Source organism: Crocuta crocuta, unplaced genomic scaffold (genome assembly GCF_008692635.1).
Source record: "Crocuta crocuta isolate KB4526 unplaced genomic scaffold, BGI_CrCroc_1.0 scaffold561, whole genome shotgun sequence".
Taxonomy (NCBI): Eukaryota; Metazoa; Chordata; class Mammalia; order Carnivora; family Hyaenidae; genus Crocuta; species Crocuta crocuta.
In genome coordinates, this window is record NW_027530529.1 from 263,352 (window position 1) to 283,449 (window position 20,098).

At 58.7% G+C, this 20,098-nt stretch overlaps 1 protein-coding gene across 2 annotated transcripts in view; it reads left to right on the forward strand.

Moving 5' to 3' along the window:
* MYO7A (myosin VIIA) overlaps positions 1-20,098 on the forward strand; it is a 65,972-nt gene that overhangs the window by 23,859 nt on the left and 22,015 nt on the right. For both annotated transcript variants that reach the window (XM_077767528.1, XM_077767529.1), the window contains exons 13-26: positions 313-419; positions 5,710-5,847; positions 7,604-7,762; positions 8,207-8,299; positions 10,471-10,565; positions 11,725-11,809; positions 12,382-12,600; positions 12,989-13,096; positions 14,141-14,350; positions 14,680-14,883; positions 15,071-15,238; positions 15,727-15,816; positions 17,197-17,324; positions 19,676-19,802. In XM_077767528.1, coding sequence (XP_077623654.1) covers positions 313-419; positions 5,710-5,847; positions 7,604-7,762; positions 8,207-8,299; positions 10,471-10,565; positions 11,725-11,809; positions 12,382-12,600; positions 12,989-13,096; positions 14,141-14,350; positions 14,680-14,883; positions 15,071-15,238; positions 15,727-15,816; positions 17,197-17,324; positions 19,676-19,802 — 1,931 coding nt within the window. The remainder of the gene's footprint in view (positions 1-312; positions 420-5,709; positions 5,848-7,603; positions 7,763-8,206; positions 8,300-10,470; positions 10,566-11,724; positions 11,810-12,381; positions 12,601-12,988; positions 13,097-14,140; positions 14,351-14,679; positions 14,884-15,070; positions 15,239-15,726; positions 15,817-17,196; positions 17,325-19,675; positions 19,803-20,098) is intronic.

Consider the following 20,098-nt stretch of genomic DNA (forward strand, 5'->3'; position numbering starts at 1 on the left):
TCCTAAGGACTCAGTCCTGGGACTAGACGCTCTCTTGGGGGTCTGTATGGTATAGAGGAGCCTCCCTGGGCTGATGCCGGGAGTCCTTGGTTCAAGCCTTAACTCCGCTCCTGGCTTGCTGTGATGTTGGGCAGGGGCCCCTGCCCACTCCAGGCTTTGGTGTTGCCCACTGGAAACGGATGTGGTTGAATAAGTGGCGTTTGAGGGTCTTCCTGGCCCAGACAACGTGGGTTTGGGGAGGGGCTGAGCCTTGTCAGACAGGCGGAGGCTGCCAGGGCGCTCGAGGCATGACTGCTTGTCGCCCCTGCCCAGGCTTCCTGGAGAAGAACCGGGACACCCTGCACGGAGACATCATCCAGCTGGTCCACTCCTCCAGAAACAAGTTCATCAAGCAGATCTTCCAGGCCGATGTCGCCATGGTAACGTCGGGGCGGGGCCTCTGTTGGGCAGGAAGGGCCCCGGGAAGCTAGGCCCGAGCCTCGGCCGCCCTTGTGCCAGTTTCCCCTGCGTACCTGTGGCTGCAGAGAGGGGACAGGGCTCCGCCGTGGCTCCGGGAGACACCCGGGGGCCTCCTCTGTCCTCCTGTCTGGTGCTCCTGCTGTCCCAGCTCGGGGGAGGGCACGAGGCCTGGGGAAGGGTGACAGGTCTCAGAGCAGACAGAGCCTGATCAGGACACGGTTTGCCGTGGAGGTGCCCCAAACTGGACGCCCGGCAGTTCACAGGGAGCCTGGGAGGGGGGAGCACTCCTAGCCTCCAGGACACGGATGGGTGCGGGTATTCAGAGGAACAAAGACCAAGGGTGTGTGAGCCCCGGCGCGGGGACCCCTTGCAGGGGTGCAGAATTTTCCACCCTCCGCATTTCCTTTGTCCCTAGAGTGCTGTTTCCTGCAGGATCGTATGCCTTTTTATTTCATGTTTTCTTCCTGTCCCATGGCTTCCTGAAGGGCACACAGAGGGTCTCACAGGGAGGGCAGGGCCTCTGCCCCCTCGGTGCCTGTGCAGGCGCCTGCACGGCCCCGGCCCCAGGGGCCCAGACCTCTGCCTCGAGGGGCCTCCTTTCTCGTTGCTGGGTTTTGCTCTGTGTGCTGACCCACCGCGTTCTCCTTGCCCCCTGCCCCCTCTCGCCTTGCTCTGTGGTTGCTGTTATAGTTTCTCTGTGGTTATTCATCGGGCACTCTGCGCCAGTCGGCAGCTTCTCTGAAGGTAAAAGACCCGTGTTCGGGGCCACTGGATGGCGGGAAAGGCCTCAGCGGCCCCTGGGGCTGGGCTGTGTCCTCCGCCCCCGTGGCACTGAGGCTTGGGGAAAGGGCCGGCTTCTTCTTCTTCTTTTTCTTCTTCTTCTTCTTCTTTTTTTTTTTTTTTTGAGTGTGTGTGTGTTTTTTCCTGTGGAGTGGTTTGTGGAGTGGTTTTGCTTTTCTGCTCTTTGAGTTGTGTGAACTGTGGACATCTCAGTTTATGAAAGGAGGAAACGGACTCCTAGAAAAAGAGGCCAGGCTTGCCCAGCAGGCCGCGTGCGCGAAGCAGAGGCAGAGCCGGGACCTGAATCCAGGTCTCGCCCAGGTCGTGCTCCTGTGTCCGTGACTTGGTCAGATCCCTCAGTAACCCTGCGGGGCAAGAGGGGCAGTGATATTTTCTGCATTATCCAGATGGGGGACTGATAGGGGCCTGAAGCTCAGAGCTGGGGGTGACTCACCCTGAGTCACAGTACCTTGGGGAGCTGGGACTAGAAGTCGTCACCCCCGGACCTCCTCAGGCCCTGGAACAGAATCCCTGGGGTGTCCTGACCACAGCTTTGGGTTGTGGCTCCTAAGGTGCTGGGTACCCATTAGCAACTGCATGGCTTTTCCATCCCTTTGCCCCTCTTTTCCCACGTCTCAACCCTCGGTTCCCCCTCTGCCTAGCACCTCCCACACTTGGTCTTCGTGCTGAGTCTCTCTTCCTTCCTGCATGTTCGGCTGCCCCTGCTGCCCGGTGCCTCAGAGAGTTCCAGAACAGCTCCCAACCGCCACAGCAGCGGAGAAGGGTGTTTGGCACATCAGGAGCAGGGGCGTGGCTGGACAGTGGCCTCTTCCCTCTGCCCGTGGGTTGGCCCTGGGACCCCACCCTCGCAGCCAACACTGTGGCCCAGCTGCTGACAGGGCGAGTGTGGGGCCTCCACCAGAGTGGGGCCCCTAGGCACCAGAAGCTTCTGCACCTGGCTGTCCCCATCGCGAGGTCTACATGTCACAAGGTGGCGGCGCTGGTGGGACAGGTGTGGCCCTTCCCACTCCTTCCTCCCCTCCGCTGGCCCCCACCCCACCCCTGCCAGCCCAGCCTTTCCTCCTGGTCGTAGGCAGCCCTGCAAGACCACGGAATCTCGTCTCCTACCTCCGCTCCTCTCTTTCCAAAGCACCTGGAGTCCTCTGGGCACCTCTCCACGAACTTTCCTGTCCTGAGGCTTCCACCCCTGGGCCTGGGGACTAGAACCCACTTGTTGAGGGAACCGTGGGGAGGTCCAAGCGAAAGACCCAGGGGTCTCCGGCAATGGCTCACTCTTGAGGGAGCTTGGGACCACAGAGTTAGAACACAACAGCGACAAATTTGATCTTGATTCTATACTCTTTTCTGGGCCAGGCTGGGAGCTACCCACTTATCTTCCCCGCCTCATCCACCCCCACCGTGGCCCTGGCAGGCAGCTGCTAATGTCCCCACGTTACAGGTGGAGAAGCTGGGGCCCAGAGAGGCCAAGGTGTTTATTCAAGCTCACACAGCTTATGACCCCCAGGAATTTGAGCCAGGGCTGTCTCAGGGAGGTGTGGGAACTTGTCCAAAGTCGCTCACAAGCAAGGGCTAGCGGGAAGCTTTTCAAGCCCCTGCCTTTGTCACCGCACAATGCTGTCTCTGTGAGTGTGGCCCCTCGAAAAGAAAACATGTTTTGTCGTTGCCAGAGACGTGATAGCTCTGTAAGAGGAACACAGAAATCAGTTTGCTGAGGGGTGAAATATTGAGTCACAGTTTATCAATGACAGTACTTTTCTCAGGGTGGAAGCCCATACCACCTCCTTCCGGTGATCCAAATGCGCATCCTGTGCCTACCTCCAGCCCCCAAATTTCCATCCTTTGGTTCCTGTGTCTGCCTCCCCAAGTGGCCCTGAGCAGTCCCTCCTCCCCCACCCAGCCATCACTGATGCAGGGACTGGCTGAGCCAGGAGGATTGCGATTCTTCCTGGCGTGTACCCTGCTTCATGTCTAGTCACATGGCCCCAGGCCCTGAGTCCACAGGATGCTTGTTCACTCTTCATGCAGGTGGCTTCTCCTGCCTGCATCTCCCCAGCCTTGCTCACGTCACGCTCAGGCATCTGCCCTCAGATCCCCTCTGTGAAGCCATTTAACACTGAGCTGTGGACTCTCCACTCCCACCGTTCCCCCGTTTCCAAATTTCTGCGGACTATCTCAGAAAGCCAGAAATATCATAAGGGACCACCATTCCCCTCAGTGTGATATAACCGAATTGGAAACTCCGGAAGCCAGGAAGTGAGAGTAGAGTCTACACTCAGCTCCTTCCTTCGGACACAAACGTGAACTGAGTACTTGTTCTGTGCCAGACAACGTCCTGCGTCCTGGGACAGAGTAGTGGACAAAACAGAAGTAAAATCTCTGTCCTCCTGGAGCTTACATTCTGGCAGAGGGGTAAAGGGCTAATAAGCAGATAAACAGGCATAGTACGTAGTTATCAGATGGAGAGACGTAAAATGGAGAACAATGTAGGAAGGAGAAACGCCAGTAGTAGGGCTTTGCAGTTTTGAGTAGGGGATCAATTGCAGGGAGAAGGAACGGCAGGTGCAAAGCCCTGAGGCTGCCCGGTGCATTGTGGGAGAGCAAGGAGGCTGGGGTGGCTAGAAAGGAGGGGGCAGAGAGACCAGAGGTAACTGGGATCAGATCCTGCAGGACACTGTGGGGCCTCAGGGGGAATCGGGAGCCATTGCAGGACTTTGAGTGTGTTGGGTGGATAGGAGTGGGTTTGTGTCTTAACAGCCTCCCCAGGCTGCTGTGTGGATACTGGAGTTGGAGGGGGGTGTGGAGTGTGGGGGACAGAAGCAGGGAGACCGCTTGGAGTTCGTTGCGATGATCTGAGACAAGCATGCTGGTGGCCCGGACCACTGACGACGGAGGAAGTGGAAGGAAGGGGTCAGGTTCTGGATCTGTTCTGGAGGTGGAGCCAATAAGATTTTTGACGCAGTAGATAGGAGAGAAGAGGAGTTGGAGAAGCGCTTAGATGTTTGGCCTGAGCAGTTGGAAAGTAGACGTTTCTGGGAGCCAGTGGAGCAAAGCATTGCTGACTGTTACTCATGGCAGCCTCCCCGGCTCCTGCCAAAAGCAAGGGTCATCTGCCTGTGCTCACCAGGCTCGTAGCCCAGCCAGGCAGACAGACAGAAGTAGTTCCAGGGTGGTCATAGAAACCAGAGAGGTTTGTGCTGTGTGGGTGCGTGTGTGGATGCATGCAGGTGTGCTGTGTCCGTGTGTGTGTCTGTGTGTGTGCTGTGTGTGTGCTCAGGGCAGGGGCTCTAATGCAGGCTGGGGAAAACCGGCNTCTCCCTGCCTCAACACAGAGACTCCCCAGTGCCACCTGGAAAATTCCTAGAATATGTTCCAAGTGAAATGAAAACGGAAACGTGGCAAATTTCAGAATAGCAAGTGTTTGTGGTTTCTCAGCAAGCTCCGTTTCCGTCTGGGGCATATGGTCTGAGTTTCATATGTGATAGATNTCTTCCCCTGGTTGTTGGTACTAAGATCAGATAAAATTAGGTCTCCTTGAAAATATTAGATCTTACGTTAATCATCAAGCTCACCAATAGATTCTCGTGCAAATGAAGGGGCAGGAAAATAGTAACAGCAAAATATTTTGGCATTGAGTCTGATTTCTAGGTGTTTCTTAGTGTTGGCCCGAGATGTTCTACTTCCTGTTTGCTGACCAGGCCCTCCCCCAGCACCCCCGCCTTATCTCACAGTATTTTTGAGGGGAACCCCGACAGGGCAGGGGCCGGTGGCCAGCTCACCCGGAGAGCAGAGCAGCTGCTGGAGCTCAGAGCCCTTGGGCCTCAGGGCCGCCTTGGGGAGGCCAGTCGTGTGCCTTCTTAGGAGGCTTATCTGGGCCTGCTCTGACCAGCTAATCCCACAGGGGAGAGGGCAGCGCCCAACACACACCTCGGATCCCAGGCTGCTGTTTACTGAGACCTACTCTGTGCCCACACTGTCACAGCCCCGTCAGCTAGTGAGGCGGCGCTGTGCCCGTGTGGGAGACAGGCTCAGTGCTGTTTAGTGACCTGGGCAAGACCACACCACTAGGAGGTGGTCTGTCTGACCCATTTTGAGAGAGGACCTCAGTGTCTTGAGGTGATCGAGTCTGGCTACTCATTTATTCCCTGCAAGGCAGAATGGAGTCTGAGAGGGGCTGGGCTTTGCCCAGAGTCATCCAGCAACTCCTGTGGGAACCCAGGGCTCCCCACTCCCTGGGCAGCGTTCCTTCAGGCCCAGGTCCCAGGCGGCGCCCCAAGGGGTGCCTCTAAGGTCCAGCACCAGCCAGAAAACCCCAAAGTGGGCTCCTGTTGGCCAGGGCGGCTCTCCCTCAGGCCCTGCCTGCTGACCTCCCCTCCTGCTTCCCTTCCTGGAGGGCCTAGGGGGCACAGGTCAGCCCCTCCCATCACTGTGGTCCGTCCCCCCCCCCCCCAGGGCGCCGAGACCAGGAAGCGCTCGCCCACACTCAGCAGCCAGTTCAAGCGGTCCCTGGAGCTGCTGATGCGCACACTGGGTGCCTGCCAGCCCTTCTTCGTGCGCTGTATCAAGCCCAATGAGTTCAAGAAGCCCATGGTAAGGGACCGGTCCCCAGGTTGGGGCAGCCAGGGACCATGCTGGGGCAGGTGGAGGGGCCGGGCAAAGGGGGCAGGCCGAGGGCTGGGCTGAGACTCTGTCTTCTTTGGGGAATGGCAGGGCACCTGAAGGGTTTATAGAACAGTTCCGATTTACTGGAGGCAGCGCGTCCCCCAGGAAGAGCCTGGGCTCTGCAGCGAGCTTGACGTGGGTTCAAATCCTGTACCGCCTTTAAGCTGGGTTTATCTCCTAGGACATTTCATGCAATATGCACGCAGACTGCCTGGCCCCTAGGAATCAGCCTTGGTTCTTTCTGTGGCCCTGACTTTGAAAGCCCCTTCTCCTTTGGTCCACGCAGCCACCACTTCCTCTTTGAAGCCTTCCCAGATTCCTCTGACTGGTTAGGAAGGTTCTCAGTTTTGACTCTGCTGAATAACATTTATCGGGCCCTTTCTGTGTGCCCAGGGCACCGGATCCTCTCCATGGCCCCATTCAACCTTCCCAACAGCCTGTGGAAGAAGGACCCGAAGGAGGGACCGTTACGGCCCCTAATCTGGGATGTGTGACTGCGGGCTCAGGGAGACTAAGGAGCTTGAGGCTGCAGAGCTGGGAGCCTGGGCCACCCCTCGCTCAGGCCTCTCCTTCCACAGCTCTGGGAGGTGTTGTTTACCACAAAGTTCTTAGAGGCCCAGGGGGAAGCTGGGGCCTCAGGGGTCTGGGGAGGGAAGGACGGAAGGAGCGAGGGCAGGGCTGGGCCAGGGAAAGTGCCTGGAGGGAGAGGAAACAGGTGGCGGAAGCCGGCCAGCTGTGTGCTGGCCCTGCCTCTGCCTGAAAACATTTCCCAGAGTGGGCTGGCCCATACCCTACGGGTCTCAGGACTGGGTCTGCAGGGACCTGAGGGTCCCCAAGGGCTCCAGCGAGCTCCCACTCTTCTCCAGGGCAGGAGGTCTGGGGGAATGAGGCCAGGGCCCTCCCAAGGCAGTTGGGTACCCACTCTCCTGTTCTGAGATGCTTCTAGAACCTTCTCTGGGCCCAGACCTCAGCATCTGTTACCTGAACCTTAGCAGCAGGACCTTCTATCCTGCCTCATCTCATTGGTCTCCAGTCCTCATCCTGACCCAGTGGGTGTCAAATGTAGCCCTGACCTGGTCACTCCCTGCTGCCTCCCTAGCCTCGCCGCCAAGGCCCTCTCAGGCTCTCTACAACTGGCTGCCCTCACAAGATGATTTAGTGCCAATGAGAAAAGAATGTCTCTTCATTAAGGCACCGCCAGCAGCTAGAAAGTCATCTGAATGGCTGCAGACCTACTATGCCTATAATATGAAGGGTGCCTGCTGGGGCCGTGCAAGGCACCCCGTACCTGCACCACCATAATCTTGGCACGGATTAGTTTCCTCCATCTCCATGAAGTCCCCTAGCACGCCCTGCACTTTTAGGCTTCCATACCTTTGCACATGTTCACCCTGCCTCCTCCAGTGCCTTTTCTCCTGATGGGGTTAGAGCAAAGACCGCCTCCTCCAGGAAGTCCCCTCAAGATATCCCAAAGGGTGTTGTTTCTCCTCTGTGCCCCCAGAGTTTGAGGCTTGTCCCATGCGAGGGTCTCATTTTGTGCTGCTAAGTAAGTTCTAGCTGCAGATCTGGGGTCGGTCGGTCTGCCTATGCTTCTCATCTGGTGTGTGGCTGGGAAAAGGCAGAGCGGGGCTGAGCTCCTGGCCGGAGGCTCCAGCGCCGACGCCCTTGGCTCCGTGCCCGGCAGCTGTTCGACCGGCACCTGTGTGTGCGCCAGCTGCGGTACTCAGGGATGATGGAGACCATCCGAATCCGCCGGGCCGGCTACCCCATCCGCTACAGCTTTGTGGAGTTTGTAGAGCGGTACCGTGTGCTGCTGCCCGGAGTGAAGCCGGCCTACAAGCAGGTACGGGGCTGGGGGACAGAGAAGGTGGGAGGCAGCGTCCCAGCTCTGGGCTGGGCGGGGACCCTGGTTTTCTCATTGGGATGGTGTGCTGGGCATGACATCAGCTTGGACACCTCAGGTGTGGTTGGGAAGATCAGGGACCAGCCAATAGAGGACTTCCAAGGGCTCAACTGGCATGGACTTCACACACGTGGTCTAGTGGACGAGACCGGGGCTGCCACATATGCCCTGGATGGTAGACACAGGAGAGGGTTTTGCAGTCATCCTGCCCAGCTGGGGAGAAAAGTGAGGCTCAGAGAAGGCAGGACCCGGCCAGGGTCACACAGCAAGTCTGGGACAGAGCTGGAGGCTGGGGCAGAGCTCCCTGCCTCCTGGTCTTCGGAGAGGCACTCAGGTGCCCTTGCCACTCACTGGTGGGGCTGCCCATTCCCTGTGCACCCCCAGGACGACCTTCGGGGGACGTGCCAACGCATGGCCGAGGCTGTGCTGGGTACCCACGACGACTGGCAGATTGGCAAAACCAAGATCTTCCTGAAGGTGAGCACAGGCTCTGTCTCTGGCTGCCTTGTGGATTCCCCATCACGGTGGGGACAGGCTGCTAGGGGCCTCTGGAAAGTAGCTGTGGCATCAGGTGGGTCCGTGCTGGGCCTTGTGGTCTTCCTGCTCTGCAGTCTGTGATAGCGACGTGGGATTAGGCCTCCTCGTGGGCGAGGGGAAATGGGTTAAAGACCATCTGTGATCTGGGGGGTGAGGTCAGAGATGGCTCACCAGGGAGGCCTCGGTTCAGTTAGGACCTCGTGGTTGGCTGCCTGCCCTGGGACTTTGGGCAGGTCACTGGCCCTTTCTGAGCCTCATTTTCCCATCTGTAAAATTGGATGTGTTTGGGGGGTGCGGATCTTGAGTGTATCTTCAGGCCCCTCCTGTGATTTCCTGCCGGGCAGGGCTCATCCCGGCTGTGATAGGCCACATGCCACCCCCTCCCTCTGTCCTCTCTAAGGGGTCTGGTCCCACCCTCCCTGAGCTCCGTGGGGCTGGACTTCAGGATGGGGCCGTCGGGAGGGGCATGGCTGGGCTGCGGGGCATCTTGACCCTGGAGTAGAGCTTGCTGGGAATTGGCCATGGCCCGGCAGCTGCAGCAGGGACAGCGTGAGCTCCCAGGCGGCCTTCTTCCGCATTTCCATTTCCGCTGTACCAGAGTTCTGGCTGTCCTGGGCGATGGGCAGGGCCGCTTCCTCTGCTGGGAGGGTGGGCCCAGGCAGCTGGGGAGAGCCGCGGGAGGGAAGGGGGAGGCGGCAGCCCCGGCTGGAGGGGATCTGGGGCCTGACAATTCCTCCCTGGCCGAGGGGCCGTGGGCCAGTGCCTTCCTCTCCAGAGCCTTTATTTCCTTGTCAGAAACACATGCCGACCTGACCCTTCCCTGCCGGTGCAGATTACTACTGCCGTCTGGAAGGCTTGTCCTTTGGGCCAGGCCTCAGCTGGGAGTTTTTATCCATTTGTATCCATGATCTTGGGTAGTCCTCACAGCAGCTCTAGGAGGCGGGACCACCATGGCCAGAGAGGAGAAGCGAGTTGCCCTGGTGGTATGCTGACCTGGAGGGGAGAGCAGGGCAAGACTGTGTGGAGGAGGGAGGAGAGGCAGGCAGCACGATGGGGTCCGGAGGGGGCCATTTCCCCAAGGACCATCCTTGTCCCCATTCTCACCTCCCTGGGCTCTTTAGAAACGCGCCGTCATTTCAAGAGCCCAGACACCTACTTCTGGGTTTGTCCGTTCAGACAGCCGGCTAGACCCTGGGCGCCGGGATGTGGTCTGGAATTATCTGATGGGCAGGACTCCCCCACGAGACGCGGTATGGCCGCCTGGCCACTGCAGCCTCGTCCTGGCCCTCAGCACTGTGGTGGCTCATTCATCTGTATCGGATGTATGAGGTTTTATCTAACCGGAGGGAAGGTTGGGGGCCTGAGAGGGGGGAGGAGAGTGGCCTAGAGAAGTCAGCAGGGCCTGCATTATGGGGAGCCTGAGCACCAGGCCGGAGACCAGGCTCGACCCCGGGAACCGTGGTGTCATTTTAAGGTCACCCTCAGATTTGTGTTTTAAGAGGGTTTCCTCCCTAAGGGAGGGCCAGAGCAGGAGTGACAGGGGCCAGGAGGGAAATGGCAGTGGTCCAGCCCAGGTCAGGGGCCCATGGGACAGAGACATTTAGAAGAGTGGGTATGGGGGGTGGCGCCTGGGTGGCTCAGTCGGCTAAGCGTCTGACTCTTGATTTTGGCTCCGGTCTCACGGTCATGAGATGGAGCCCTGTGTTGGGCTCCATGCTGAGTGTGGGGCCTGCTTAGGGTTCTCTCTCCTCTCTCTCAGCTACTCTACCCCATCTCTCTCTCTCTCTCTGTCTCAAAATAAGCAAACAATCATTTAGAGGAGTGGGGACGAGGGGAGACATGGCCATAGGAATGGAGCCAGTGTGCGAATGGTGGGCTCTCTGACCCCTCCAGTCAGATTAAGCTCCTCCTCCTCCACGTGTGTTCACCCTGGCCTCTAGGAAACAGCCACACACTGAGTCTGTCCGTGTGCTATGGGAGGCGCTCCCAGGGGCCCAGAGCAGGGCAGGGAGCCTGGGCTCTGAGGGAAGGAAGGGAGGGCCTGTGCGGGGCAGCCTCAGCCCCGGACTAGGAGGAGGGTGGGGGCGCCGCTCAGGGGCTCTGCCCTCCAGGACCACCATGACATGCTGCTGGAGGTGGAGCGGGACAAGGCCATCACCGACAGAGTCATCCTCCTCCAGAAGGTCATCCGCGGGTTCAAAGACAGGTATGCGGCGGGCCCAGCCCCCCCACCTCAGCTCACTCAGAGACGTGCGTGCGCATGGCTTGCCTCCGTGCCCCTAAATGAACACTGGGAGTGAACACACGCACACGGGAACAGGCACACACGGTCATGCTAACACCGATGAACGCACAGACATGTGACTCACACCGACCTACCTGTGCCACATACGCCCGGTAACACGGCCCACTCTCCTCCGTACAAGCACGCACACGTGTTCACATGAGGCACACGCATGGATAGTCCATCCTGCATCTCGGGTGCCTGGTGAAATTTCCCGAAGAGGAAATGTGAGGTTTTGTAAATGACAGAGTGCGTCCCATTTTCCATGCGAGGGACATGTGTACAGCTGTGACACATCACACACGGGCAGGGCTGACTCTGAAGTGTGACTGTGGCTCCGCAGAAACCCACAATGTGCCGCTTGAGCAGTTCTTCCGGTTCCCCCCTCCCTCTCTCCCTCCATCTACCATCTGTCCATCCATCCAGCAGTTTATCTGCCCTTCTGTCAGTTTTGTCTGTCCATCTGTCCATCCCCTCCCTCACTTATGCACATCCAGATGCCGGCTTGCCGGCTGTGTCACGCCCTGATGTGTCCATCCTTCACTCCCTTACTTCCTTCTACCTTCAGCAGACACCTGCTGTGTGAGGGGTGGTCTCTTTGTCCTCCATCAGGTCAACGGTGACTGTCGTCCTGTAGAAGCTGCCTCCTGTGTGCAGGGGACAGCAGTGTGCTCGCTCAGGGTCCATCAGAAGACATGGGCTCTAGTCCCAACCTCACTAAGTCTCACATTCCTCATCTCTAAATTGGAGAAGTTAGTAATAAATAATATTCACAGTGATCTAAGCTTTTAATCTTTATATTATTTCATTTACTTATTCGTTATTCATTTATTTGGCTACCTTAAGAGGTGTATGTGACAAACCTATGAGGCAGGAGGAGCAGGTGTCTTTGTACCCATTTTACAGACAAGGAAGCTTAGGCGTAGAGAAGGTCTATGCCTTTGCCCAAGGTCATGTGGCTGGGAGACACAGAGCTGGGCTCAGCCCTACTCTCCTGATGCCAAACGCCTCCAGTACCCTGGCGGCCTCTGGGCACTATTTCCCTGCCCTGACATCCTTCTGTGTCATGCTGCTGCTGTAGATCTAACTTCCTGAAGCTGAAGAACGCTGCCACACTGATCCAGAGGCACTGGCGTGGCCACAATTGCCGGAGGAACTATGAGCTGGTGAGCCTCCCCAGGGGGTGCTCTTTGCCTCCCGGAGGCCTTTGAACCTGGCCCCGGTGCCGTTGCCATAGCAGCAGATGTACCTCTGCCCAGGGCCTGGCTGGCCCCTGCCCGGCCCCCTGCCCAAAGTTCAAGTCTGCTTCTTGAGGCTGTGCCCATCTAGTCAGCAAGTTTGTTACTCTTCTGGAATGTTTGATGGGCCGTGAGCACCCGGGCCATTAGAGAGTGTGGAGGAGGCTAGGGGCAGGCTTGTCATGTGGTTCTCTGCAGAGCATCGGGGTGCAGTCAGTACTTGGGGCTGGGGTGGCAGAGACAGGAAGGAGACCAGCTCCTGGTCTGAGGATGGGGGTTCGTTGTGTGTGGGGGGCACCCTCGGGAAGCCAAGTCCTCTCCCCAGAAAATGTCCATCTGCGAGGAAACCGAGTTGAACTCTGGGGAGCCCCAGTCCCAGAGAAGGCAGAGCTTTGGGGCAGCCACTCAGAGCGGAGCCCAGCGCGGGGACTGTCCCTTGGCCGGGGTGAGCCCGGGGTCGGGCGGCAGGCTCTGAGCGGGTCCGGTCGGTGTCCCTGCAGATGCGGCTGGGCTTCCTGCGGCTGCAGGCCCTGCAGCGCTCCCGGAAGCTGCACCAGCAGTACCGCCTGGCCCGCGGGCGCATCATCGGGTTCCAGGCCCGCTGCCGCGCCTACCTGGTGCGCAAGGCCTTCCGCCACCGCCTCTGGGCTGTGCTCACCGTTCAGGCCTACGCCCGGGGCATGATCGCCCGCAGGCTGCACCGGCGCCTCAGGACAGAGGTGAGGGGGGGGCTCGTGTGCCCTGAGGGGTGCCGCTCCACCCCCAGTGGGCGGGTCGCCCCCACATTGCCGCCTACAGAGGGGCCCTGGGACCAAGCCGCCTCTGGGGAAGGCATGAAGCTGGGATCGACCCCTCGTTTCCATCCTCCCAGCCAACAGCAGGGCCCGGGGCCCAGTCACTGTGGTGGTGAACCTGGCTTGGCTTTGGGAATCACCAGTGTCCCCAACCTGCTGTGTGACCTGGGGGGGTTCTCAGATGCCTCAGTGTCCCCATCTGCCAAGTCATTGGGCAGAGTCGCCCCCAGCCCCAGAATGCAGTGAGGGTGGCGAGGGCCAGAGCTGGCAGGAGGCACGGTGAGGGTGCCCACCTGGCTGCCCCTTCCCTCAGTACCTGCGGCGTCTGGAGGCTGAGAAAATGCGGCTGGCAGAGGAGGAGAAGCTCCGGAAGGAGATGAGCGCCAAGAAGGCCAAGGAGGAGGCTGAACGCAAGCATCAGGTGAGCTGAGTGGCCCGGCACCGCAGACGTCCATTCACTGGTTCAACAGCCCAGGCGATTCACCGTGGGTCCACGCAGCCAGCCTTCATCCATGCACTGGGCACTTGGTCCTGTGCCCGGCGTGGGGATGAGGGGCCGTGGCTCCCAAGTAAGAGGGTCCATGCCCATCGCCTTTTCTAGCTGGGTGGTGACACCTGGCTAAAAAGCCCGAGCGGAGGTGAGAGCTCCCAGTATGGGAGCCTCAGCCGCTTGTGGGCTGAGTGCCTGACATGGCAGAGGCCTTTACGTGTGAAATACACTAGGTTTTGAAGACAGTGAAGTAGAAGGAATAGGAAATATCTCAGTACTATTTTAAAGATATTAATTAAGTCTTGACATATTTTGCAACTTTTGGGTTAAATAAAAAATACATATTTTTTTATTTGCAAGAGAGAGAGCAAGAGAGCACTCACGAGTGGGGGAGAGGGGCAGAGGGGGAGAGAGAGAATCCTTAGCAGCCTCCACACTCAGCGTGGAGCCCAACGTGGCGCTTGATCCCACAACCCTGGAAGCATGACCAGAGCTGAAATCAGGAGTTGGATGCTCAACCGACTGAGCCACCCAGGTGCCCCTAAAATATATTATTAAAAGAGACTTCATCTGTTTCTTTTTACTATTTTGAACAAAATTACTACATTCAGGCTCGCGTTATATTTCTATTGGACAGCGCTGGCCTAGGGCCTCAACCCAGGAGCTGTGGGGTTTCTGGGTTGGGGAGGCATGAGCAGGGTTCACAGAAAAGGTGATTCCCAGTTAAGCCCTGCAGGGCAGATAGCATTATTCTGGGCTTCTCTCGAGGCTTCTCTGTAGCCCCATGCTGGGCATCTGTCTGCACTGGATTCTGAGGGCGGGACGGGGCAGGGCTGAGGCCGGAGAGGCCGGAGGCTCAGTCCTTCCTCAGTCAGAGGGCGCAGTGGAGGCCGGGACTAAGGCCTGGCAGCTTGGGGGGCTCTCTGGGGGCGTGCTCCCTGACGCTGTCTCCTCCGCGTCATCTCACACTGCCAGGAGCGCCTGGCCCAGCTGGCCCGTGAGGACGCCGAGCGGGAGCTGAAGGAGAAGGAGGAGGCTCGGCGCAAGAAGGAGCTCCTGGAGCAGATGGAGAGAGCCCGCCATGAGCCCATCAACCACTCGGACATGGTGGACAAGATGTTTGGCTTCTTGGGGACTTCAGGCGGCCTGCCAGGCCAGGAGGGCCAAGCGCCTAGTGGCTTCGAGGTACCAGGCTGGGAACAGGCCCCAGTGTGATAGCCCTGCCTCCTTTTCTGCCTCTTTGCCTTAAAGTCCACTTGTCCCTTGGGCACAGAAAGCAGCAGTGAGACGTGCGGCCCCTGCACCCCTGACCCTGTCGGGTCGGCAGCTGCCCGTGTAGCCGGGGCCAGTAACTGTCACTCATATTCATTCATTCCTGAGGACCTACCATGGGCCTCCAAATGATGACACTGTCCCACCCTTGTGGAGGAAGAGCTGGCCCCCAGGGACAGGCGGGGGGCCGGAGGGCCGGCCCGAGGCTGCTCCACGGCAGGGAACCTCTGTGGCCTCCTCAGGACCTGGAGCGCGGGCGCAGGGAGATGGTGGAGGAGGACCTGGATGCAGCGCTGCCCTTGCCGGATGAGGACGAGGAGGACCTCTCGGAGTACAAATTCGCCAAGTTCGCTGCCACCTACTTCCAGGGCACGACCACGCACACTTATACCCGGCGGCCGCTCAGGCAGCCGCTGCTGTACCACGATGACGAGGGTGACCAGCTGGTGAGGGTGGGGGCCATGCGGGGGGGGGGGCCGGGCCCCGGGGGGTCCCTGGGGGCGGGGCNGCGGGTACCCTGAGCCCCGTACGCAGCCCTCCCGTGGCCCTCTCCAGCCCCTTCCCCAGACCCCCTGGCTGTCTAGATGGTTCAGCAGTGCCCTAGCCTGTGCCCCCTGGCACGCTCTGCCCCAGGCGGCCCTGGCGGTCTGGATCACCGTCCTGCGCTTCATGGGGGACCTCCCTGAGCCCAAGTACCACACGGCCATGAGCGATGGCAGTGAGAAGATACCTGTGATGACCAAGATTTACGAGACCCTGGGCAAGAAGACATACAGGAGGGAGCTGCAGGGCGAGGGGGAGGTGAGGCCCAGCCCCCCCACCCCCACCCCGAGTTCGTCCATGTCCCTCCTAGGCCAACAGGGAGGGCTGCCCACATCCCCAGCCTCAGGGGCCTCCGCAGGAGGAGCACCTTAAAATTTGCTCCCACCTCACTTCCCTGACCCCACTATCCTCTGTCCCCTTGTGGGAACAAACGTGTGAACGTTTTGTAAACTGGAAGGTACGGATCGCGATTGAATGAGGCCATGCGGCAGAACCAGAGGCCTTGCGGTCAGAGGCGGCTCCAGTACTGACTCACTGGGAGGCTCTGGGCAGGCGCCCACACGGTTCTGGGTCTCCGTTTCCCCAGCCATCAGCTGGCTGGTGGGGGCGAGAGGGGGCAGCGTGGGGTGTACCTCGTAAACCCCAGTGTGGAGGCGCACAGCCCTCCAGCCACAGCCCCGTGGTCTGCTGCTCTTGTCGTTACTTTGGGCCCAGGTGCTTGCCTCTGACCCCTGTTTGTCCTGCAGACCCAGCTCCCCGAGGGGCAGAAGAAGAGCAGCATGAGGCACAAGCTGGTGCACTTGACCCTGAAGAAGAAGTCCAAACTGACAGAGGAGGTTAGAGCAGACCCTGGGCTGCCTTGGGAGGCCCAGGAGGGGACAGGACTGAGCTCGGGGGCCACGGGGAGTGGGAACAGGAGCAGATGTGGCCTGTTCCCAGGGGCTTGGGCTGGACTGTGTCGGGGGTGAGTGGGCAGATGGGAGTGTGTAAGTAGAGGGCGCGGAGCACAGGCTGGGGCTGGATCAGGGAGGGCTTCCCAGAAGAGGAGACTAGAGAGCTGGCAAGGTCCAGAGAGGCAAATGGTGAGGGGGAGGACATTTCCTGCCAGGGCGGGGACCCGTTGCATTTGATCCGAGGACCTGTCAGATGCTGTGACCTTCTCTGTGCTAAGGGTGCCCATGGACATTAACAGCACTACTTTGTTTGGATTCTCATTTAGTTGCCTCACCTTTGCTGAGCTGAGCCACCCTGTGCTCCAGGAATGTGCAGGCTGGGAGGCAGCGGGCACTAACCCAGGCATTTACAGCACAGGGGGACTGGCTCCTGCATGTCCCTACATTTGCACACATCAGTCCCTCCGCCTAAAATTCCTCCTTCCTCTTTTCTGCCGGGGAGTCACCTCCTCCAGGAAGCCTGCCCAGGCCCCTCTGACAGTAGAGTCAGGCTCCTCCTCAGGGCTTCCATAGCCTGCTCTGCCACTGCCACGGTCCTCTTCCCCACCTGAGGCTCAAATCCAGTCCCGCAGCCACATAGCCCCAGATTTGAATCCTGGCTCTGCCGCTGGGTATCTGGAGGGCCCAGAGGGGGAAATGCCCGCTGGTGTGCTCCTGGGAGGATGGCTTGAGATGACAGCTGTGGGTGCTCCCATAGATGTGAGGACCTCCTGCATCCCCCCGCCGGCAGGGGCATGCTCCTGCCACTCCCCGCTCTTGCTCGGGGGGGCTCTGGGCAGGTGCAGGTCGGCACAGTGGGCTGTGTGGAACCAGAGAGGAGAAACATGTCTACAAGAACCCAGGCTTGGGGCTGTTCACAGAGAACTGGGCGGCTGGAACGCAGCTGGCTGTCAGGGTTGTGTGTGGAGCTGTGGCCCACCCCGGAGAGACTGGGGTCCCACCAGGAGTCAGAAGAGCAGGTCCCTGTCCTGGCTGAAAGGGCTTCCCTGGGGTAGGGGGGGTGGAGGGTGGTGTCAAGGAGGCTGCAGAGGAGCCTTGTCCCCAGTAGGGGGCACCAGACTGGTGCTGTCCAGCCATCTGGACCAGTCAGCTCAGCACAGGGCGGGGGTAGGACAGGGCTAGGGCTCTCACGGTGGCAGGGAGCCAGCTCTTGTGGCCGTTCTGGGCACCTGTTCTCCACGGGAGTGAGCAGACTCAGACACGAGGTGGGGCCCCTCACTTGACCCTGCCTGGGTCAAGACTCGTCCCCTCCCTCTGGCCCAGGTGACCAAGAGGCTGCATGACGGGGAGTCCACTGTGCAGGGCAACAGCATGCTGGAGGACCGGCCCACTTCCAACCTGGAGAAGCTGCACTTCATCATTGGCAATGGCATCCTGCGGCCAGCGCTCCGGTCAGTGCCTGAGGAGCAGGTGGCGGGGGGAGGCATCCCGTGCTCCCCAGAGTGCTGAGGCCCTAAAAGGCTTTTAAGGTGGCTGAGTTGTGGCTTTGTCACCTTGGCAACAGATTAAGCCAAACAGGCCCCAGGGTAGTTCTGCTGCTAGCTAGTCATGTGACCTTGATAGAATTATTTCATCTCATGAGCCTCAGTTTCTTCATCTGTAAAGAGGGAATTATAATTGTACTTACCTAATAGGCTGATGGGCAGGTCAAACTCCGGAGAGCGTGTGAGACGGGACCCACATAGCAGCACTCGGTAAATGGTACCTGCTGTTCTCATTATCTGATGCGTCTGCTGCTTTAAGCCTATTCCTCTCAGCTCACCTTTGGTGCACCTGACCCAGGCCTGTGTGCAGGGTTACTGTGGTTAGCATGCCTGGGAATCCCAGGAGTGCCTTCTCCCCCCGCCCCCCCAGGCCCAGGAAAAGTCTTTGTTCCAGCCCCTGGGGTGTTGGGGAGGAGGTGGGATGATCCATGAGTAACCAGGAGCAATAAAGGAATCAAGTCAGCTTGGTCATGGAGGGAAGACGGGACTTTTCTGAGGACTATCTGCTCAAGATGGCCGGTTAGGAGACCTGACCCCACGAACTCGTGCGTACTGGCCGGGAGGGCAGCAGGATGGGGGTAGGTGGGGCGTTGAACCCATTTTACCAGTGGGAAAACCGAGGCCCGGACAGAGGAAGAGACTTTCTAGGGATCACTGGCCTCCAAGACCTCCTGCCTTCCAGACAGGCATCCTTTCATTGCTGCTGGAGACCAGGTGCGACTTCACCAGAGAGAGTCAGGGACCCAGGGCCACCTGTCTCCAGGAGGAAAGGGTAGCCGTCCAAGGCGTGTTGAAAGGGCAAGAATCTGCCTCCCAGTTATCTCACCATTAGGCCTAAAGTTGTCAGTCCTAGAGAACAGGGCACCAGGAGCCCTGAGCCAAGAGTCAGAAGGCTGGGTGTAGAGTCTCTGAGGGCCGTGGCCAATCCCTGCCTTCTCTTGGTCTTGGCTCCCAGCTCCAGGTGAGAGAGCCTGTACTGGTCTGAGATGAGATGGGAAAAATAAGGAGGTTTCTACAGCTAAATCTGATTCATATAAAGGACTATTGTTTGTTCTGAGATTTTTACCCTAGTTTCTACTTTTTGAATATTAATGTTTGTTTTATGAAATGATTGTGATACAGAGGGCAGATCGTGCATGTTATGGAGTGTTTTAAATTACCTTATTTGTCACGATAAAAAGTTAGCAACCTCAGGGGCGCCTGGGTGGCTTAGTCGGTTAAGCGTCCGACTTTGCTTGGGTCATGATCTCACGGTTCATGGGTTCGAGCCCCGCGTTGGGCTCTGTGCTGACTGCCAGTTCAGAGCCTGGAGCCTGTTTCAGTCTGTGACTCCCTCTCTCTCTGACCCTCCCCTGCTCATGCTGTCTCTCTCTCTCTCTCTCTCCTAAAAATAAATAAAACATTAAAAAAAAAAGTTAGCAACCTCAGAGTTAACTTTGAAGCGACACTGGCCTCTAAAGATCCAGGCACCACTTAATTGAATTATTCATCCTTCCTGCCCAGGCCTGCCCTTCTGAGAGGGAAGAGCAGCAGCGCCTCCTGGTGGTCACTTTGTCATCACGGTCCTGTCCTTGGCCCTGAACAGCCAGGCCGCTAGCATTTATTGAGGGTTAGGTGCTAGGTGCTTTATAAGCTTTGGCTCATTTTTCTTTACAGAAATCTTGTAAAGAAGGTATTATCATTTTCCTTTAAAATGAAAACAAAAAACCTACCTTCATAGCTTTGATCTGGTTACAAAAGTAATACATGGCCCCTTAACCACTGTATTCAAACATTACAGAAATGTATCAAGGGTTAAGTCAAAGCCCCCGCCCATTCCATCTCCCAGAGAAACTCCCCAGGTGTGTTGGCTGCTTCTGTCCTTCTGGTTGCCATCAGTAGAAATTGTACCTGCTGCCATGACTGTGGGAAGGGCTCAGAGAGGGGACTCCCCTGGCCAGGCCCCCCAGCTGGTGAGGGACAAGGCAGGGAGGGAGCCTGGGCTTTTCATCAAAGTGACGGGATGTGCACTGTTCTCGGGGTCATGGGGCCCTGGCTGTGGATCTGGGTTAGAGTCGGAGCGTGCTTCGTGCCTGATGAGCCTGCCTCCAAAGCAAGGCCCTCTTCGTTGGCTCTGCAGAGCCGTGGGCTCAGCCTTCCCCAGTCGCCCCCATGCAGCCTCCTCCTGGGTGGTCTTGGGCAAGCAGGAGAGGATGAGATCAGCTGTCGCGCCTGTGGCCCGAGGGGCTGGGCTCATCCCTTCCTGCTGCCCTGCCTAGGGATGAGATCTACTGCCAGATCAGCAAGCAGCTCACTCACAACCCCTCCAAGAGCAGCTACGCCCGGGGCTGGATCCTCGTATCTCTCTGCGTGGGCTGCTTTGCTCCCTCGGAGAAGTTCGTTAAGGTAGGGAGGCGCAGGGGGGCGTAGGGAGGCGTGGGCCTCCGGCGGGGAGAAGGGCGTTGGAGGAGAGAGCAAGGGGGAAGAGCTCAGCGTGGCTCGGCAATGAGGCCTCGCCTGGGCTGTGTCCTGTCCCCTCAGGCCTACAGCTGGTCAGCGCTGTGAGGAAGAAGGCGCTGGCCCGGTGGGGGGAGTCAGGGAGGTGGGCTCTGGAAAAAGAGGAGCAGTTAGACTAGGTGAAGAGGGGTACGGCGAGTGGGGGGAGTCAGGGGGCACGGCTGAGACTGGACAGGGTTAGGATA